Source organism: Mobula birostris, chromosome 3 (genome assembly GCF_030028105.1).
Source record: "Mobula birostris isolate sMobBir1 chromosome 3, sMobBir1.hap1, whole genome shotgun sequence".
NCBI classification, from domain to species: domain Eukaryota; kingdom Metazoa; phylum Chordata; class Chondrichthyes; order Myliobatiformes; family Myliobatidae; genus Mobula; species Mobula birostris.
The window spans coordinates 4,317,104-4,339,787 of record NC_092372.1 but is presented as its reverse complement, the minus strand read 5'-3'; the positions used below and the strand labels follow the sequence as shown (position 1 = coordinate 4,339,787).

General features: G+C 43.4%; 1 protein-coding gene across 2 annotated transcripts in view; it reads right to left on the bottom strand.

The window, feature by feature from the left end:
- Positions 1-22,684, bottom strand: part of katnal2 (katanin p60 subunit A-like 2) — a 111,597-nt gene that overhangs the window by 52,845 nt on the left and 36,068 nt on the right. Inside the window, exons 6-10 of one of the 2 annotated variants that reach the window (XM_072252165.1) lie at positions 10,534-10,620; positions 10,310-10,408; positions 9,388-9,465; positions 8,055-8,153; positions 7,909-7,972 (exon numbers count right to left, since the gene is read on the bottom strand). In XM_072252165.1, the coding sequence (XP_072108266.1) occupies positions 7,909-7,972; positions 8,055-8,153; positions 9,388-9,465; positions 10,310-10,408; positions 10,534-10,620 (427 nt within the window). The remainder of the gene's footprint in view (positions 1-7,908; positions 7,973-8,054; positions 8,154-9,387; positions 9,466-10,309; positions 10,409-10,533; positions 10,621-22,684) is intronic. The other variant, XM_072252166.1, reaches the window with a different exon arrangement.

The window sequence follows — 22,684 nt, the reverse complement described above, 5'->3', positions numbered from 1 at the left end:
TCCTGAACACACCTAACAAACTCTACCCCATCTGAACCCCTCACTCTACGGACTGGCCAATCGATATTTGGGAAATTAAAATCTTCCACCACGACAGCCCTGTTATTATTACACCTTTCCAGAATGTGTCTCCCTATCTGCTCCTCGATGTCCCTGTTACTATTGGGTAGTCTATAAAAAACACCCAGTAGAGCTATTGACCCTTTCCTGTTCCTAAATTTCACCCACAGAGACTCAGTAGACAATCCCTCCATGTCTTCCTCCTTTTCTGCAGTCGTGATACTATCTCTGATCAACAGTGCCATGCTCCCACCCCTTTAGCCTCCCTCCCTGTCATTTCTAAAACATCTAAAGCCTGGCACTCGAAGTAACCATACCTGCCCCCGAGCCATCCAGGTCACTGTAATGGCCAGAACATCATAGCTCCAAGTACTGATCCATGCTCTAAGCTCATCTGCTTTGTTCATAATACTCATTGCATTAAAATAGACACATCTTAAGCCATCAGTCTGAGCGTGTCCCTTCTCTATCACCTGCTTATCCTCCCTCACACACTGTCTCCAAGCTTTCTCTATTTGTGAGCCAACCATTTCTTCCTCCGTCTCTTTAGTTCAGTTCCTACCCTCCAGCAATCCTAATTTAAACTCTCCCCAATAGCCTCAGCAAACCTCCCCGCCAGGATATTGGTCCCCCTGGGATTCAGCATTTGGTAGGTTTGAATGAGATCCCCCCACATTCTTCTAAGTTCCAGTGAGTACAGGCTCAAAGCTGCTAAACACTCCTCATATGTTAACCCCTTCATTCCTGGATTCATCCTTGTGAACCTTCTCTGGACTCTCTCCAATGACCATACATCTTTTCTGAGAAATGGGACCCAAAACTGTTGTCAACACTCCAAGTGTGACCTGACTAGTGTCTTCTCAAGGCTCAGAATTAGCTCCTAAATCCTCCTGCTCCTCTGATGTTTAAGATTTCTCCCCATTTCGATAATAGTCTGCATTACAGTTCCTTTTACCAAAATAAATTTCCCAACACTGTATTGCATCTGCTGCTTTTTTGCCCATTCTTCCAATTTGTCAAAGTCCTGCTGCAATTGCACTGTTTCCTCAGCACTACCTACCCCTCCACCTGTCTTCATATCATCTGCAAACTTTGCCAGAAAACCATCAATTCCATTATGCAAATCATTGACAAACAACATGAAAAGTAGCAGTCCCAATACTGACCCCTGAGGAACCTCACTTGTCACTGGCAAACAACCAGAAAAGGCTCCTTTTATTTCCATTCGCTGCCTTCTGCCTGTCAGTCAATCCTCTATCCTTGCTGGTATCTTTCCTGTAACACCAAAGGATTTTATCTTGTTAAGCAGCCTCATCTGAGGCACTCTATCAAATGCCTTCTGAAAATCTAAGTAAATGATACCCACTGCCTCTCCTTTGTCCACCCTGCTTGTTACTTCCTCGAAGATTTCTAACAGATTCATCAGGTAAAATTTCCTTTTACAGAAACCATGCTGACTTTGACTTATTTTATCATTAGTCTCCAAATACCCCAAAACCTCATCCTTAATAATGGAATCCAACATTTTCCCAACCACTGACATTAGGCTAACTGACTTATAATTTCCTCTCTCTTGTCTTCCTCAGTTCTTAAAGAGTGGAGTGACATTTACAATTCTCCAGTCCTCTGCGACCAATCCACAATCAAGTGATTCTTGAAAAATCGTTATCTCTTCAGCAACCTCTTTCAGGACTCTGGGATGTAGTCCATCTAGCCCAGGTGGCTTACCAACCTTAAGACCTTATGAGTTTGCCTGGCACTTTCTCCTGCTCCTAAACACTCACGACCTCTGGCATACAGCTAGTCTTCCACAGTAAAGACTGATGCAAAGTTCTTACTAAGTTCATCTGCCATTTCCTTGTCCCCATTACTACCTCACCAGCATCATTTTCCAGTGGTCCAATATCAATTCTCACCTCCCTTTTACTCTTAATATAACTGAAAAAACTTTTAATATCTTGCTTTATATTATCAGCTAGTTTGCCCTTGTTTCCCTCCTTATTGCATTTTTAGTTGCCTTTTGTTGGATTTTAAAAACTTCCCAAGCGTCCAACTCACTTTTGCTACCTTATATGCCCTTTCCTTGGCTTTTATGCAGTCCTTAACTTCCCTTATCAGCCACGGTTGCCTACCCCTGCCATTTGAGAACAACTTCTTCTGTAGGACATATCTATCCTGTGCCTTGTGAACTATTTCCAGAAACTTCAGCCACCTCTGTTCTGTCGTCATCCCTACCAGTATCCTCCTCCAATCTACCTGGGCAAACTCCTCTCTCATGCCTCTTTATTTCATGTGATACTGAGATCTGTGACTCTCCCTCTCAAATTGCTGTATGATTTCAATCAAATTATGATCACTGTCTCCTGAGGGTTCCTTTCCATTAAGCTCCCTAATAAGATTTGGGTTATTACACAACACCCAATCGAAGATAGCCTTTGCCCGAGTAGGCTCAAGCACAAGCTGCTGTAAAAAGCCACCTTGTAGGTATTCAACAAACTCCCTCTCTTGTGATCCGACATATTGAAGTCCCCCATTACAATTGTGACATTACCCTTATTACATGCCCTTTCCAGCTCCCTTTGCAATCTCAACCCCAAATCTTGGCTACTATTTGGAGGCCTATATATGATTCCCATGATGGTTTCTTCTTCACCTTCCCCTCAAATACTTCACACTTCATTCTAAACTTGTGACTTGTATATATTCAGGAGGCTCTGGAAAAGCACATGAGTATGCAAGAAATGGAAGGATATGGACATTGTGTAGGCAGAAGGGAATAGTTTAGTTGGCATTTGACTATTAATAACACCTATACCTGTGCCACACTGTTTTACAGTACTGTGCAAAATTCTTACGCACACATAAAAAAATTCTGTCAAGCAAAGATGCTTTCAAAAATAATGAAGTGAAAAGTTTATAAATTTACAATGTAGTACAGTAAACAGTAAAAATCTAAATCGTCAATATTTGCTTTAAAACTGAATCAATTAGCTGATAGTATGTTCCAAGTACCGTGGAGAACTTGCCAGAGTTCTTTTGCAGACTTCCGCTGTAAAATTATCCAGTGTAACATTTGATACCAGATTCCTCACTGAATCAGTGGCTTAATAGAAAAGCAACAGAGACAAAATGTTGGAGGAACTCAACAAGTCAGGCAGCATCTATGGAGGAGCATAAACAGTTGACGTTTGAGGCTGAAACTCTTCAGCAGGACTTGGCCTGGAAGATCAACTGTCTTTTTCCCTCCATAGATGCTGCCTGTCTTGCTTGAGTTCTTCCACCATTGTGTGTATGTTGCTCTGGATTTTCAGCATCGACAGAATCTCTTTGTTTATTCTACAGATGCACAGAAGAGAGCATCCTAACTAGCTGCATCACTGCACGGTACAGGAAGGGAACTGTAGCAGATAGGAAGGCTCTGCAAAGAGAAGTCAAAATTGCCCTCTCATCGCTGGCACAAGCCTGCCCACTATCAAGGACATATATACAGAAAGGTGCCAGAAAAGGGCCAGTAACATCATGAAGGATCCCACCTACGCTACCCATGGACTGTTTGTCCCTCTCCCAGAGAAGAGACTACTTAACATCCACAGCAAGAGCACGAGTCCTAAAAACAGTTACTTTCCCCAAGCAGTAAGGCTGATCAACACCTCCACCCACTAACCCACCCCTCCACACCCCCAACCACTACTACTTTATCATTTCCTGTCAGAGTCACTTGATGTACACACTGCCCTGTGCCTAGCGTCACTTTGTGGACATGCAATCAATCTACGTATGTTTATAAGCTATCTTATTTAACATACAACATAGAATAGTACAGCACAGTACAGGCCCTTCGGCCCACAATGTTGTGCCGACCCTCAAACCCTGCCTTCCATATAAGCCCCCACCTTAAACTCCTCCATATACCTGTCTAGTAGTCTCTTCAGGCAGTGCATTCCACGCACCAACCACTCTCTGAGTAAAAAACCTTCCTCTAATATCCCCCTTGAACTTCCCACCCCTTACCCTAAAGCCATGTTCTCCTGTATTGAGCAGTGGTGCCCTGGGGAAGAGGTGCTGGCTATCCACTCATCTATTCCTCTTATTATCTTGTACACCTCTATCATGTCTCCTGTCATCCTCCTTCTCTCCAAAGAGTAAAGTCCTGGCTCCTTTAATCTCTGATCATAATGCATACTTTCTAAACCAGGCAGCATCCTGGTAAATCTCCTCTGTACCCTTTCCATTGGTCCACATCCTTCCTATAGTGAGGTGACCAGAACTGGACACAATACTCCAAGTGTGGCCAAACCAGAGTTTTATAGAGCTGCATCATTACATCGCGACTCTTAAACTCTATCCCTCGACTTATGAAAGCTAACACCCCATAAGCTTTCTTAACTACCCTATCCACCTGTGAGACAACTTTCAGGAATCTGTGGACATGTACCCCCAGATTCCTCTGCTCCTCTACACTACCAAGTATCCTGCCATTTACTTTGTACTCTGCCTTGGAGTTTGTCCTTCCAAAGCGTACCACCTCACACTTCTCTGGGTTGAACTCCATCTGCCACTTCTCAGCCCACTTCTGCATCCTATCAATGTCTCTCTGAAATCTTTGACAATCCTCTACACTATCTACAACACCACCAACCTTTGTGTCGTCTGCAAACTTGCCAACCCACCCTTCTACCCCGACATCCAGGTCGTTAATAAAAATCACGAAAAGTAGAGGTCCCAGAACAGATCCTTGTGGGACACCACTAGTCACAATCCTCCAATCTGAATGTACTCCCTCCACCACCACCCTCTGCCTTCTGCAGGCAAGCCAATTCTGAATCCACCTGTCCAAACTTCCCTGGATCCCATGCCTTCTGACTTTCTGAATAAGCCTACCATGTGGAACCTTGTCAAATGCCTTACTAAAATTCCTATAGATCACATCCACTGCACTACCCTCATCTATATGCCTGGTCACCTCCTCAAAGAACTCTATCAGGCTTGTTAGACACGATCTGCCCTTCACAAAGCCATGCTGACTGTCCCTGATCAGACCATGATTCTCTAAATGCCTATAGATCCTATCTCTAAGAATCTTTTCCAACAGCTTTCCCACCACAGACGTAAGGCTCACTGGTCTATAATTACCCGGACTATCCCTACTACCTTTTTTGAACAAGGGGATAACACTTGCCTCCCTCCAATCCCCCGGTACCATTCCCATGGACAATGAGGACATAAAGATCCTAGCCAGAGGCTCAGCAATCTCTTCTCTTGCCTCGTGGCGCAGCATGGGGAATATTCCGTCAGGCCCCGGGGACTTATCTGTCCTAATGTATTTTAACAACTCCAACACCTCCTCTCCCTTAATATCATTATGCTCCAGAACATCAACCTCACTCATATTGTCCTCACCATCATCAAGTTCCCTCTCATTGGTGAATACCAAAGTACTCATTGAGGACCTCACTCACTTCCACAGCCTCCAGGCACATCTTCCTACCTTTATCTCTAATCGGTCCTACCTTCACTCCTGTCATCCTTTTTTTCTTCACATAATTGAAGAATGCCTTGGGGTTTTCCTTTACCCTGCTCGCCAAGGCCTTCTCATGCCCCCTTCTTGCTCTTCTCAGCCCCTTCTTAAGCTCCTTTCTTGCTTCCCTATATTCCTCAATAGACCCATCTGATCCTTGCTTCCTAAACCTCATGTATGCTGCCTTCTTCCACCTGACTAGATTTTCCTCCTCACTTGTCACCCATGGTTCCTTCATCCTACCATTCTTTATCTTCCTCACCGGGACAAATTTATCCCTAACATCCTGCAAGAGATCTCTAAACATTGACCACATGTCCATTGTACATTTCCCTGCAAAAGCATCATCCCAGTTCACACCCGCAAGTTCTAGCCTTATAGCCTCATAATTTGCCCTTCCCCAATTAAAAATTTTCCTGTCCTCTCTGATTCTATCCTTTTCCATGATAATGCTAAAGGCCAGGGAGCGGTGGTTATATTTACTATGTTTTTTTCTTATTGTGTTCTTTATCTTACTGTGCTTTTTGTGCTACATCGGATCCAATTATTTCTTTCTCTTGAACACTTGTGTACTGGAAATGACATTAAGCAACTTTGAACTTGAACTTGAATAGGTGAAATGTACAACTGTGTAGCTCAATTCCACATGAAACAGAACACATAAGCTCCATTCCTCTTTGGTGCTGATTTAGTTAAAGACAGTTTCAGAACAGCTCAAGGTGTTCTCACTACCCTCAGTACTCCAGAATGGCATCTGGGAAACAGAAACAGTCAGCATTTCCATTCACGGGTGACAGTATGTATTTGTCGATGACAGTTGAGTGCACACAATGGCATCACCCACTGTGGATAAATGGCCTGTCAACACTTATCCCCCAGGCACACAGACATAATTGGAAGCCTGCCAAACTCACCATTCCATACTTCAAAAGACAGCCCCATAAGGAAATGACGATGAAGAAATCAAAAACATAAAATCATAGATTCTGAAGATTAACAAAGGTCTGGTTAACTGGGTATGGACAGTAAATTCCAGTTAATTGGGACACATAGGAACTAATACATTTTGGCCCAATTAGCCAAAGTTCAATTAAAAATAGTTTAAAATGTTTATGGAAGACAAACTAACATTTAACTGAGTTGAAGGTTTCAATAGGTACATCTAACGTCAGAGAAATATATACAATATACATCCTGAAATTCTTTTTCTTCGCAGTGGTCCACAGAAACAGAAGAGTGTCCCCAAAGAATGAATGACAGTTAAATGTTAGAACCCCAAAGCCCCCCCAGCTCCCCCCACATGTAAGCAGCAGCAAAGCAACGACCCCTCTCCCCCTCCCCACCAGCAAATTAAATGAAATACAGAACAAATTAGAGCATTAATAATACTGCTACAGTGCTAAAACACTGTAGTTCCTAATAGTTATCGATGGAGGAATTTATCCAGTGTATGTAGCTGTGTTCTTTTGATTGATGGTAAATGAACAAAATCAGTACAGCACAGACTGTATAATTCTGCTCCTATGTCTTATGGTCTTTTTAGTTATATATTTTTATTTAGAAACACAGCGCAGAGCGGGCCCTTTCAGCCCAACGAGCCGCGCTGACCAGCAACACACCTACTTTAACCCCGGTCTGATCACAGGACAATTTACAATGACCAATTAACTGACTAACCGGTACGTCTTGGGAATGTGAGAGGAAACTACCGCACCCAGGGAAAACCCATGCACCCACGGGAAGGAACATACAAACTTGCTTACAGAGGTTGCAGGAATTGAGCTCTGAACTGCAAAGCACTGAGCTGCTGTAGTGTTCTGCCAGCCAGTACGCTACTGTGTTGCCCTTATGGTATTATACCATTAGCCAGCTGCAAAGGGCAAGCCACACCGTTCATATGTCAATCCCAAACATCTTCCACTCTTCTAACCTGAACTCCATTAAAGCAGCAGTTAACAAGATGGATGGAGGAATTACACCAAGTACTCCCATCACAATTCTTGCAGATCAGGCACTGGCTTCATCAGCCACTTCAAGATTCAGGATACAAGATTATTTAATGTCATTTCCAGTACACGAGTGTAAAGGAGAACAAAATAATTGTTACTCTGCATCCGATGCAGCACAAAAAACACCACAAAAAATAAAAAAACAATAATAATTAAAAAACATGACAAATTTAAATACATAAGATAGCTTATTTATATAGATTGATCGATTATACACATAATAGATTGATTGATTCTAAAGTGAAGTTGGTTCCAAAAAAGAGACTGCAAACAGACCAATAACCAACTCGTTTCTCAGCAACAGGGCATAAAATCCCTTACCTGGTGGTCCATAAAGTAACAGTCCTTTCCATGGGGACAGAATCCCAGTGAAGAGCTGAGGATACTAGGTGATAAGAAGTTTGGGAGTAAGCATCATTTGAATAAGACATAAACAGAGGTCAAACTTCCAGTTTAAAATAACTTGCCTTAATAGGGTACACAACAGCCTCTTTAACGAGTCGCTTGGCTGGCTCCAACCCAATTATGTCATCCCATCTCACATTTGGATTATGAAGATAAATATCCTTATATAAATAAAAAAAATTCCAGTTCTTATAAAACTTCTTGAAATTGAAAATAATGTCTAAAATTTACTTAATAAGGATAATAAGGACCTATCTATAAAAGACTTTCAGTGTAAAGTTTTAAAACAGCAATAGAAAACACTGGTAATATTAAAAGAGTGTTGTCATCAGATGCACCTTTTATGTCCATTCGAAGGACGAGAGGAGGATGACAATGCTTGGTTGTTGGTAGGTAGGGTTAATACCTGACTTTCAAGAGCACTTGTGAGTTATGTTCCGGCTGGACTTAGTCCTTAAACTGCTGGAGAACAGTATTGAAAGAACAGGTGCTGTTTTCTCCCGGTAGGGATTAGTTTTTAGTTCCAAGTGCTCCTGCCACGTTTTGTCACCCTGCAACCTTATCCTTCAATCTCTTTGAATTATGGAGGACAGCATGTGTATAAATGTCTCTGTCTAGCAGACTTCATCATGATCATTATGACTCCAGCATTTCTATTATTTTTTTAATGTTTCTTAATTGTACATATGATTTTTTTGTGTTCTGTCGCTGAGCAACAGTGAACCATCTGATTGGCCTCTTTGGGAACTAGTTGACTTGATCAGCATTTCTGATCTGGCTATTGTTCTTGATTGCACTTAATAAAAAAAACCTATTGAATATTGAAAGGCCTAGATAGAGTGGATGTGGCGAGGATGTTTCCTATAGTGGGGAAGTCTAGGACCAGAGGGCACAACCTCAGAATGAGGGATGTCCATTTAGAACAGACAGGAGGAGCAATTTCTTTAGCCAGATGGTGGTGAATCGATGGAATTCATTGCCATTTTCAGCTGGAGGCCAAGTGGATATACTTAAAACTTGAAGGTTGAGGAGTGCTTGATTAGTAGAAGCATCAAAGGGTATGGGGAGAAGGCAGGAGAATAGGGTTGAGAGGGATAATAATTCAGCCATGACGGAAAGTTAGAGCAGATTCAATGAGCCAAATGGCCTAATTCTGCTCCTGTGTCTTATGGTTTTATGGGTTTGTATCATGATCTGATTCAGTTTAGGTTTCCAGGTTCGACTTTTACATTCCCACCAGGGTGCATTTAATGCTTACACATTATGCTTACCCATCTATAACATAATTGAAGTTCCTCTCTAAAAGCAGATTGACTTACAGTACATTCTATTACACATCCTAGTTATTCAAAACTACACCATACGCAGTATGAAATATGTATTTCCATAGCTTACCCTGCTAACAACAACAGCAAGATCTCTCATTTCACCAGATGCTCCAATGAAGGCACCCAAAGGCTTTACTAATCTCTCCTACGACACAAGATAAAGGTTCAGGAAGAAACACATGAGTAGTTTTAGACCACTTCAAAAAAATAACATGTATAAAAGTCAAGCATCAATTAAGATAGAAGAGCATTCAAATGCCTACTTGCACTTGTATTTATGGAAATATTATTTTTAAATAACAAGCACATTTGGAGTATTGCGTTCAGTTCTGGTCACCTCATTATAGGAAGGATGTGGAAGCTTTAGAGAGAGTGCAGAGGATATTCACCAGGATGCCGCCTGAATTACAGAGCAGGTCTTATAAGGATAGATTGAGCAAGCTAGGGCTTTTCTCTTTGGAGTGAAGGAAGATAAAAGGTAACATGATACAAGTATACAAGGTGATAAGAGGCATACAGTAGATAGAATGGAGAGCCAGACACGGTTTCTCAGGGCATAAATGGCTAATATGAGGGAGCATAATTTTAAAGTTGATTGTAGAAATGCATAGGGAGGACGTCAGAGGTAACTTTTTTTTTAAAAAAAGTGATGGGTGCGTGCAAAACTCTATCAGAGTCAGGTACATGATGGGCACTGAAGAACCAGGCAGGTGAATGAAAGAGAAATGGAGGGCTATGTGGGAAGGTGAAAGGGTCGGCACAACATTGTGGACCGAAGGGCCTGTACTGTGCTGTACTGTTCCATGTTCTTTGCTCAAGTACTTAAGAGTTGATATTCATTAGTGCCATGGCACATAATGATTAATTATTATTTGATCAATTTTAAAAATGCGATAATTTCAAAGATCTTTCCTCAGCCATTCCCTTAGATGAAAGGTCCCTCTGAATATCAAGTTCATTACAGTTACCCAATCCATACTGTGACTCACTGATGGGTCCTGGTTGTAATTCAGACTGTTTACTGCTATTTCATTGGATGAATCTTTAATGGTATCTTGAATCATTCCACGTAAGTCAATGATCTGACCCTGGAAACAATTTTTTTTTTTAAAAAAAGAAGGTATTAAAAACAAAGAGGACATGCCCAATTACTGTTGTACGGAATTTTTCACCAGACATTCATACATCTATAAATGACCAATGCCAAACTTACCCGTCGGGGATGAACTCCATCTCCAACTTTAATGGTAGACACATTCAAACCAAACTCTGAAGTTTCAGGAGTAGATGGCCCATTCTCCTGTATTAATGACCATAACAATTCTATTATTATTGTTAAGTTATCAAATTTATTTACTTATTGGTTATTTATTGAGATACTGTGTGGAAAAGATCCTTCCGACCCTTCGAGCTGTTCTGCCCAGCAATCCCCAACTTAACTCTAGCCTAATCACTGGACAATTTACAATGACCAATTAGCCTACTAACCAGTACGTCTTTGGGTTGTGGGATGAAACTGAAGTACCTGAAGAAAACCTACAGATTCCACAGGGAGGACGTAAAGATTCCATACAGATGACATCGGCTTGGTCTCCAAACTCCATCACCCTGAGCTGTAATCGCATGCTGCTAACCGCTACAGTGCCATGGCACCATATGGTCAACTCAACAATGCTGCTGCTAAAAACTGTGAGAATTGGGGAACACTTTTGTCAATGGTAACTACATTTGCGATAAATGTCAAGGCATCAGTATCATGTCAGGGAGTTAAGAGTGTAGCATAGAATGTGAGACATTAGGGCAGGGGTTAATGGTAGGGATCCGTAGACCCCAGATTGAGATCCCCTGCACTAGGGAGAGAGAGAGTTATCCACATCATTTGCTTCAGGAGGCAATCAGAATCGGGCTTATTATCACTGGCATGTGAAGTGAAATTTGTTAACTTAACAGCAGCGGTTCAATGCAATACATAATAAGGAAGAAAAAATACACAAAATAATAATAACAAATAAACAAGTAAAATAATTACAGTATATGTATATTGTATACATACCAAACCCACAAAATTTAACAGAGACCTGGAATCCTTCATTAAAAGACACGATAACAAATAAGCAACACTTGAAGGGCAGATATTACAAAAGTGATGCATTCCAGCCTGGCATAAAAAAATAAGGGAACAATGGCTCACAAAAGGAAGTTAGCATCAGATTCTCTGATGAGTCGTGTAAATTTGTCACCCTGAGGATTGGGAGCGGTTCAAATGGCAGCAATGAAAGACAAAGAGTTTGATTAAGAAACAAAAAGAGCATTGGGATATTGGTTTACTGTTGACACAAGTACTAAGATACAGTGAAAAGCCTGTCTTGCACACTGTTCATACAAATCAAATCATTACACATTGCATTGAGGTAGAATAAAGTAAAACAATAACAATACAGAATAAAGTGCAAAGCTACTGAAAGAGTGCAGTGAAGGAAAACAATGAAGCAAGATCATACAAGGTAGATTGTAAGGTTGAGTAGGAGGGTAAACTTGCAGGGAACATAACAGTTAACTTTAGTAGCTTCCATAGGAACATAAAAGTACAATTAGAAACATAGAAAGAAACATAGAAAACCTACAGCACATTACAGGCCCTTCAGTGTACAATGCTGTGCCAAGCATGCACTTACATTAGAAATTACTAGGGTTACCCATAGCCCTCTATTTTTCTAAGCTCCATGTACCTATCCAGGAGTCTCTTAAAAGACCCTATTATATTCGCCTTCACCACCATTACCAGCAACCCATTCCAGGCACTCACCACTCTCTGTGTAAAAAAACTTACTCCTAACATCTCCTCTGTACCTACTTCCAAGCACCTTAAAACTGTGCCCTCTCGTGCTAGCCATTTCAGCCTTGGGAAAAAGCCTCTGACTATCCACACAATCAATGCCTCTCATCATCTTATACACCTCTATCAGGCCACCTCTCATCTTCCGTTGCTCCAAGGAAAAAAGGCCGAGTTCACTCAACCTATTATCATAAGGCATGCTCCCCAATCCTGGCAACATCCTTGTAAACCTCCTCTGCACCCTTTCTATGGTTTCCACATCTTCCCTTGTGAGTCGACCAGAACTGAGCACAATATTCCAAGTGGGGTCTGACTAGGGTCCTATATAGCTGCAACATCACCTCTCGGCTCCTAAATTCAATCCCATGGTTGATGAAGGCCAATGCACCGTATGCCTCCTTAACCACAGAGTCAACCTGCATAGCAACTTTGAGTGTCCTATGGACTCGGACGCCAAGATCCCTCTGATCCTCCACTCTGCCAAGAGTCTTACCATTAATACTATATTCTGCCATCATACTTGACCTACCAAAATGAACCACCTCACACTTATCTCGGTTGAATTCCATCTGCCACTTCTCAGCCCAGTTTTGCATCCTATCAATGTCCAGCTGTAACCTCAGACAGCCTCCACACTATCCACAACACCCCCAACCTTTGTGTCATCAGCAAATTTACTAACCCATCCCTCCACTTCCTCATCCAGGTCATTTATAAAAATCACGAAGAGTAAGGGTCCCAGAACAGATCCCTGAGGCACACCACTAGTCACTGACCTCCATGCAGAATATGACCCATCCACAACCACTCTTTGCCTTCTGTGGACAAGTCAGTTCTGGATCCACAAAGCAATGTCCCCTTGGATCCCATGCCTCCTTACTTTCTCAATAAGCCTTGCATGGGGTACCTTATCAATTGCCTTGCTGAAATCCATCTGCACCACAAATGTAGATCTCCTACAGCGAGAAACAGGAGGATTCAGAATGGGAACAGGGAACTAGCATAACAATTAAACAAATTCAGAACGTTGCTTCTGTGTGTAGTGAAGAGGGTATCAGTAACTTCCCATAGTGAATGGTGTTGGATTCTGATGATTTTAATCCAAAGACCTTTTAGAAGTCAGGAAGGAGGCACAAAACTCATTGCTTCGCAATTGTTTCAATTAAAAGTTGACAGAACAGAGTAAAATTAAACAGACGGTTATAGTGGTCCACTAGTGAAGGGAAAACTAAGATTAAAGAAACTAAGATGATCAAGAAGGCATTGCTTTAACTATTTTTATATCCATAGAGATTATGAAAATCCAATCAAATCTATAGATAAGAATTAAACAATTAGAAAGCACTTATTCAATACTGCAGTACCAAGTTAACCTATGAGAAAACACTTATTCAAGTTGTGCGGAACAAAGGAACTTCTAGAGCTTTCCAGAATTATGCTTTGTATAACAACTAGAGGCAAATTAAACTGTTTGTAAGAACTACTTAAAATACAAGCTTTTAAATAATTGTTAAACTGCAAAGAAACTAATTAAACAGTAAAATCCAACATCAGCAATGAAAAACCAAATAAACTAAAGAAGTTATTATTAGAAACAAATTAGTGCTGGAGAAATTAATTGAACTGAAAGACAATAAATATTCAGAGGTTTATAACTTTCATCCCGGAGTACGTTGCCTCATTTGGTAATATACATATGTTTAGCTGAATGAAAATAAACTGAACTTGAATGCAAAGCTACATATGCTAGATCACACAACTAAAATCTAAATCCATGTTGAACCAATAGAAATGTCTGTATTTGATTACTAACACACACTGAAAATCAGGGCCCTTGTACAGTCATAGTCATACTTTATTGATCCCGGGGAAAATTGGTTTTCGTTACAGTTGCACCATAAATAATAAGTAATAGAACCATAAATAGTCAAACAGTAATATGTAAATTATGCCAGTAAATTATGAAATAAGTCCAGGACCAGCCTATTGGCTCAGGGTGTCTGACCCTCCAAGGGAGGAGTTGTAAAGTTTGATGGCCACAGGCAGGAATGACTTCCTATGACGCTCTGTGTTGCATCTCAGTGGAATGAGTCTCTGGCTGAATGTACTCCTGGGCCCACCCAGTACATTATGTAGTGGATGGTAGACATTGACCAAGATGGCATGCAACTTAGACAGCATCCTCTTTTCAGACACCACCGTGAGAGAGTCCAGTTTCATCCCCACAACATCACTGGCCTTACGAATGAGTTTGTTGATTCTGTTGGTGTCTGCTACCCTCAGCCTGCTGCCCCAGCACACAACAGCAAACATGATAGCACTGGTCACCACAGACTCGTAGAACATCCTCAGCATCGTCCAGCAGATGTTAAAGGACCTCAGTCTCCTCAGGAAATAGAGACGGCTCTGACCCTTCTTGTAGACAGCCTCAGTGTTCTTTGACCAGTTCAGTTTATTGTCAATTCATATCCCCAGGTATTTGTAATCCATGTCCACACTGACCCCCTGGATGGAAACAGGGGTCACCGGTACCTTAGCTCTTCTCAGGTCTAACACCAGCTCCTTAGTCTTTTTCACATTAAGCTGCAGATAATTCTGCTCACACCATGTGACACAGTTTCCTACCGTAGCCCTGTACTCAGCCTCATCTCCCTTGCTAATGCATCCAACTATGGCAGAGTCATCCGAAAACTTCTGAAGATGACAAGACTCCTTTATAGTATAAATCCTTTAGGAACACTCTCTTCCATTCCACCAACTGGGGGAAAGATAGCTTTATTTTTTCCAATTCTGTGTTGGGGCTGCTTCTTTTTACATTGTACATCAACGATTTGGATTATGGAATAGATGGCTTTATGGCTGAGTTTGCTGACGATACGAAGATAGGTGGAGGGGCCGGTAGTGCTGAGGAAACGGAGAGTCTGCAGAGAGACTTGGATAGATTGGAAGAATGGGCAGAGAAGTGGCAAATTAAGTACAATGTTGGAAAGTGTGTGGTTATGCACTTTGGCAGAAAAAAATAAACGGGCAGACTATTATTTAAATTGGGAAAGAATTCAAAGTTCGGAGATGCAACAGGACTTGGGAGTCCTCGTACAGGATACCCTTAAAGTTAACCTCCAGATTGAGTCAGTAGTAAAGGCGGCGAATGCAATGTTGGCATTCATTTCCAGAGGAATAGAGTATAGGAGCAGGGATGAGATGTTGAGGCTCTATAAGGCACTGGTGAGACCTCACTTGGAGTACTGTGGGCAGTTTTGGTCTCCTTATTTAAGAAATAATGTGCTGACATTGGAGAGGGTACAGAGAAGATTCACTAGAATGATTCCAGGAATGAGAGGGTTAACATATGAGGAACGTTTGTCCGCTCTTGGACTGTATTCCTTGGAGTTTAGAAGAATGAGGGGAGACCTCATAGAAACATTTCGAATGTTGAAAGGCATGGACAGAGTGGATGTGGCAAAGTTGTTTCCCATGATGGGGGAGCCTAGTACGAGAGGGCATGACTTAAGGATTGAAGAGCCCCCATTCAGAACAGAAATGTGAAGAAATTTTTTTAGTCAGAGGGTGGTGAATCTATGGAATTTGTTGCCACGGGCAGCAGTGGAGGCCAAGTCATTGGGTGTATTTAAGGCAGAGATTGATAGGTATCTGAGTAGCCAGGGCATCAAAGGTTATGGTGAGAAGGCGGGGGAGTAGGACTAAATAGGAGAATGGATCAGCTCATGATAAAATGGCAGAGCAGACTCGATGGGCCGAATGGCCGACTTCTGCTCCTTTGTCTTATGGTCTAACTCCCATTGCTCACACAACTTACATGTATTAGCATATGCCTTCATCTTCCATTATATTACAACTCCCATTACATTCCATTACAACTCCCATTGCTCACACAACTCACATGCATTAGCATATGACTTCATCTTCCATTACATGATGAATCAACATTGTGGCATCAGTGCATCAGCCTGCCTCATAAAACCATAAGACTGAGGAGCAGAATCAGGCCATTCAGTTCGAGTCCGCTCCGTCATTCCATCATGGCTTATTTATTATCCCTTTCAGCTCCATTCTCCAGCCTTCTCACCATAACCTTTGATGCCCTGACTATCAAACTCCGCTTTAAATATATCCAATGACCTGGCCTCCACAGCCGCCTGTGGCAATGAATTCCACAGATTCACTACCCTCTGGCTAAAGAAATTCCTCATCTCTTTTCTAAATGAGGAGCCTTTATTTTGAGGCCGTGCCCCCACTAAAGGAAACATCCCCTCCAGATCCACTCTATTGAGGCCTTTCAATATTCAATAGGTTTCAATGGGATTTCCCGTCATTCTTCTAAACCCCAGAGGGTACAAGCCCAGAGCTACCCAATTGATTCCTACCCAATTACTTTGCAGTTAAGTAACTGACAGTTTAGTAAAATCAACTTTAATGCCCCAGAATCAATTTGTTACCAGTAACTCTGTGAGATGAAGAGTAAGTTTGAGAGAGCAATTATGGAAAGGCAGTAATTTGTCAGCTGCAGAGTAAACATTAGTTTATCCAGCACTTGAGATAAGGGCTAATGAGAAAATGCTAAACAGGAATTGAAAGATAGCAGAGAAAATTTACAAGGATGTTGCCAGGACTTGAGGACCAGAGTTATAGAGAAAGATTGAATTGGTTTGGATTTTATTCCCCTGGAGTGGAGGAGAATGAGGGGAGATTTGATAGAGGTGTACAAAATCATGAGGGGTATAGATAGGGTAAATGTAAGCAGGCTTTTTCCACTGAGTTTTGGTGAGACTACGACTAGAAGTCATAGGTTAAGGGTGAAAAGTGAAACGTTTAAGGGGAACATGGGGGGAAACTACTTAACTCCGAGGGTGATGAGAGTGTGGAACATGCTGCCAGTGCGAGAGGTGGACATGGTTTTGATTGCAACATCTAAGAGAAGTTTGGATAGGTACATGGATGGGAGGGATATGGAGGGCTACGGTCCTGGTGCAGGTCAATTGGACGAAGCAGAGTAATAGTTCAGCATGGACTAAAAGGGCCAAAGGGCTCTTTCTGTGCTGTACTGTTCTATCAAAGCATAACGAGGGACGTTTCGAAGCTGCAGAAATGTGGTTTTTGAGAAGAATGATGAAAATATTGTGCAAGGACAGAATAACAAATGAGGAAGTGTTGTATAAAGCTGGAATAAGAAGAGAGCTGATATCATCAATCAGGAAATAACAGCTGGAATTTCTGGGACACCTGCTGAGGAAAGAGAAGCTCAAACATCTTGCAGAGACGGTAAAAATTAATAGAAGAAAAGGTTGCAGTTGACAGCAAATGACATTTAGGAGTTACATCAAGAGATGAACAGGCAACAGCTTTGAAGAGCTTATTAGAACTTCTCAGATTAAAGACAAGTGGAAGACCACGATCACCCACATCATACCACACGGCACGTAATGATGCTGATGACTCTATAATTGCTTATGTAAGACCATGGATCACAATAACATTTAAAATAACATTTATAAATTATTGTTTATACTACAGAAACAAACCATTAAATTATTTATTATGAAGGAGTAGCACAATTTAACCCCATTTACACATTCTTGTACTGCCACCCAGAGGCTTCATAATGCAGTAATGTTCTGACACAGAAACGAGGTCCAGCTTTGAACTTTTGCCCAAATTAGTGCAAGTTGAGTGTGGTGACCACAATGAATGCCCCCCTACCATAACAACAAAAGAGTGATCTTCAAGTCTATGTCACAGCATGATGACCACAACGTATGGTGCCTTACCATAACAATGGCAGGGTGAGCTTCATGTCTGCGTCAGCAGTAAACTGTTTACAAAGCCATCCATCCAATTACAAAGGGATTATATTCGATTGGTTCAAATGTGGAACAAAACTTGCACATGCATACAAATAATTACAGGTAGTCTCTGCAACCTATCCCAAGAAACTAAAGTCGCATATATAATGTTGTATACAATTACCATCACAGGGAACATAGAACTTAGCACAGCACCAGCTCATTAGCCAACTCTATCCTACTCTAAGATCAAACTAACTCCTCCTTCCCACATACTCTTCCTTATTCCATCATCCATGTGTCTATCTAAGAGTCTTTTAAATGTCCATAACGGATCTTCCTTTACAACATACCCACCACTCTCTACGTAAAAAATCTACCTCTGACATCCACCCCTCCCCAATACTTTCTACCAAACACCTTAAAATATAATAACAGTCAATATTTCAGGCCAAGACCCTTTATACGCTTCCATAGATGCTGCCTGACCTGTTGAGTTCCTCCAGCATTTTGTGTGTGTAGCTTCTGCAGAATTTCTCCTATTTATGACCTTAAAGATATGCAATTTGAAAAGTGCAGGATAGATATGTCCTAAAGATGAAGAAGTACTCTACAGGGAGGATGAGGCAACCCTGGCTGACAAAGAAAGCCAAAAGACAGCATAAGAGGAAAACAGAGGGTATATAGTATAGCAAAAAAATTAGTGAGAAGTTATTAGGAAGCTTTTGCAAATCAGCAGAAGTAAACTAAAAAAACTATAAGAGGAGGAATGAAAAAATATGAAGGTGTGGCAACCCACTTTCTACACAGGTGAACCGGCTCACAAAATAGCCCGCGCACGGGGAGAGACTTTTGTAATGCACCTCTGACGTCATTTCCGCCCGGAGAGGGCTAGAAGGGAACTGCTTAAAAGCCAGTGCCACGAAGTTTGAATAAACGAGTCTCGAGTACGACTTACAGACTGCGTGTCGTTATTTCTAGCTCTGTGTGTAGCACATCGCTACATTGGTGACCCCGACGGTCCAAACGGGAGTTGGACCAAAGATGATCGATTCTTCATCTGTTCACGCAGTTTCGCTAAAACTGCCAACTTTCTGGACGCTGCAGCCACACGTGTGGTTTGACCAAGCAGAAGCCCAGTTCCAGATTAGGCAGATATCTTCGGATTCCACACGTTACTATTACATGGTGAGCTCCCTTGATCAGGAGACAACCGCACAAGTTGGGGATTTCATACAGTCACCCCCCCGAAGAAGGCAAATATGCAGCATTCAAAGCGCTGCTCATAGTGACCTTTGGCCTGTCAAGGTGTGAGTGAGGTGCCCGCTTGCTGCACCTGGATGGTTTGGGAGACAGGCCGCCGTCAGTATTAATGAACGAGATGCTGGCCCTGGTTGAAGGACACAAGCCCTGCCTCATGTTTGAGCAGGCATTCCTAGAACAACTGCCCAAGGACATACATCTGCTGCTAGCCGACGCAGATTTCAGTGACCCCCGGAAGGTGGCGGCCCGGGCAGACGTGCTGTGGAAAGCCAAGAGGGAGAGCGGGGCGTCTGGGCGTCGGACAGATTACCAAGCCACGCGCCCAACAGCAGGCCAGACCAGGCCAGGCAACGGAGCGCACACAACCCAGAGGAAGGAGTGAGGAGGCCAATGAACAGTGGTGTTTCTACCACCAGCGGTGGGGTACAGAAGCCCGCCGTTGCCATTTGCCCTGCAAGTTCCCGGGAAACGCCAGAGCCAGCCGCAGCGAATGGCTACGGCGGCTGGCCACCAGGACAGCCTCCTGTACGTCTGGGACAAACAGTCCGGACGACGCTTCTTGGTCGACACCGGAGCAGAGATCTGCGTCTTATCCCCGACGGGGTATGACACCCGCAACAGGGTGACGGGACCCACCCTGAGGGCCACAAATGGCAGCACGATCCGGACCTACGGCACCAGCACAGTGCAGCTACAGTTTGGCGCCAGCCAGTTCACGTGGGAGTTCATACTGGCCGTCGTGGCCCAACCACTCCTGGGGGCAAACTTCTTGCGAGCCCACAGCCTGCTGGTCAACTTGCAAGGGAAAAGACTAGTCCATGCCAAGACTTTCCAGACATTCTCCCTGGGTGAAGCCAAGTTGCCGGTCCCACACCTGGACTCCATCACGCTGTCTGACAACGAATTCACCAGAATCCTGGTGGACTTTCCATCGGTTCTGGCACCGCAGTTCATGGCAGCTATGCCCAGACACGGAATACAGCACCACATTCCGACCCAGGGACCACCCCTCCATGCCCGCGCATGAAGGCTCCCCCCGGATGAGCTCTGCCTGGCAAAGGAGGCGTTCAAGAGGATGGAGGAATTGGGGATCGTACGGCAGTCCGACAGCCCATGGGCCTCCCATTGCACATGGTGCCCAAAGCGGCTGGGGGCTGGAGACCATGTGGCGACTACCGCAGACTGAACAAGGCTACAACTCCAGACCGCTACCCCGTGCCACACATACAGGACTTTGCAGCAAACCTGTATGGGGTTAGCATCTTTTCCAAAGTAGACCTCGTCCGGGGGTACCATCAAATCCCAGTACACCCTGAAGACATCCCCAAGACAGCACTCATCACCCCATTCGGCCTGTTTGAATTCCTCCGAATAACATTCGGCCTGAAGAATGCCGCACAGACGTTCCAGAGACTAATGGATGTGGTGGGACGCAACCTGGACTTTGCATTCATCTACTTGGACGGCATCCTCATAGCCAGCAGTAGTCATCAGGAGCATCTGTCCCACCTCTGCCAGCTCTACTCCCGCCTGGGTGATTTCGGCCTCACGATCAACCCGGCCAAATGTCAGTTCGGACTCGACACCATTAACTTCCTAGGCCACAGGATTACCAAAGATGGGGCGACACCTCTGCCCGCCAAGGTAGACGCGATCCGCCACTTCGCCCGGCCCAACACACTCAAAGGCCTGCAGGAGCTCGTTGGTATGGTGAACTTCTGCCACTGCTTCCTCCCCTCAGCAGCCCGTGTCATGCGCCCTTTGTTCACCCTGATGTCGGGTAAAGGCAAGGACATTACTTGGGACGAAGAGGCTGAGGCCGCTTTCGTTAAAGCCAAGGAAGCCTTGGCAGACGCCGCGTTGCTGGTGCACCCCAGAACGGATGTTCCAACTGCCCTCACAGTGGACGCATCCAACACAGCAGTCGGTGGGGTGCTGGAGCATCTCATCGAGGGGTGCTGGCAACCCCTGGTGTTCTTCAGCAGGCACCTATGGCCACCCGAACTCAAGTACAGTGCTTTCGACCGGGAGCTGTTGGCACTATATCTGGCAATCCAGTATTTCAGGTACTTCTTAGAAGGCAGGCCGTAAACCGCATTCACGGAGCACAAACCGCTGACCTTCGCGTTCACAAAGGTGTCCGATCCCTGGTCAGCACGCCAGCACCGACATCTGTCCTACATCTCCGAGTACACGATGGACATCCAGCATGTCTTGGGAAGGGACAACGTCGTGGCGGACGCACTCTCCAGACCAGCTATCCAGGCCCTCACAGCCCCCTGACCTAAACTTCATCGAGAATCTGTGGATAGACCTCAAAAAAGCAGTGCATGCAAGACGGCCCAAGATTCTCACAGAACTAGAAGCCTTTTGCAAGGAAGAATGGGCGAAAATCTCTCAAACAACAATAGAAAGACTCTTAGTTGGCTACAAAAAGCGTTTTCAAGCTGTGCTACTTGCCAAAGAGGGTGTTACTAAGTACCGCCATGCAGGGTGCCCAAACTTTTGATTCGGGCCCTTTTCTTTTTTTGTTATTTTCAAACTGTAAAAGATGGAAATAAAAAAGTTTTCTTGCTTAAAATAGTAAAGAAATATGTCATCTTTAACTTTATGCCTTTTGGAAATCTATTCATCTTTTACTCGCTTAGCTATTCACAGTAACAGAAATTTTGACCAGGGGTGCCCAAACATTTGCATACCACTGTATGTGCAGGGGCAGGTATTTTTGAGGAAGCAGGGAGTCTGCAGAAGGACTTTGACGGATTGGCAGAATGGGCAAAGAAATAGCAGTTGGAATACAGTGTCGGGAAGTGTATGGTCATGGTAAAAGAAATAAAGGTGTACACTATTTTCTAAATGGAGAGAAAATTCAGAGATCAGAGTTTTGGGAATCCTTGTGCAGGATTCCCTAAAAGTTAACTTACCAGCTGAGTTGGTGATAAGGAAGACAAATGCAATGTTAGCATTCATTTAGAGAGAATTATAATATAGGAGCAAAGATGTGACGCTGAGGCTTTATAAGCATTGGTCAGACCATACTTGGAGTGCCCTTACACTTCCTCCCTTACCACCATTCAGGGCCCCAGACAGTCCTTCCAGGTGAGGCGACACTTCACCTGTGAGTCGGCTGGGGTGATATACTGCGTCCGGTGCTCCCGATGTGGCCTTCTATATATTAGCGAGACCTGACGTAGACTGGGAGATCGTTTTGCTGAACAATTACACTCTGTCTGCCAGAGAAAGCAGGATCTCCCAGTGGCCACACATTTTAATTCCACATCCCATTCCCATTCTGATATGTCTGTCCACGGCCTCCCCTACTGTCAAGATGAAGCCACACTCAGGTTGGAGGAACAACACCTTATATTCCATCTGGGTAGCCTCCAACCTGATGGCATGAACATCGACTTCTCTAACTTCCGCTAATGCCCCACCTCCCCCTTGTACCCCATCCGTTATTTATT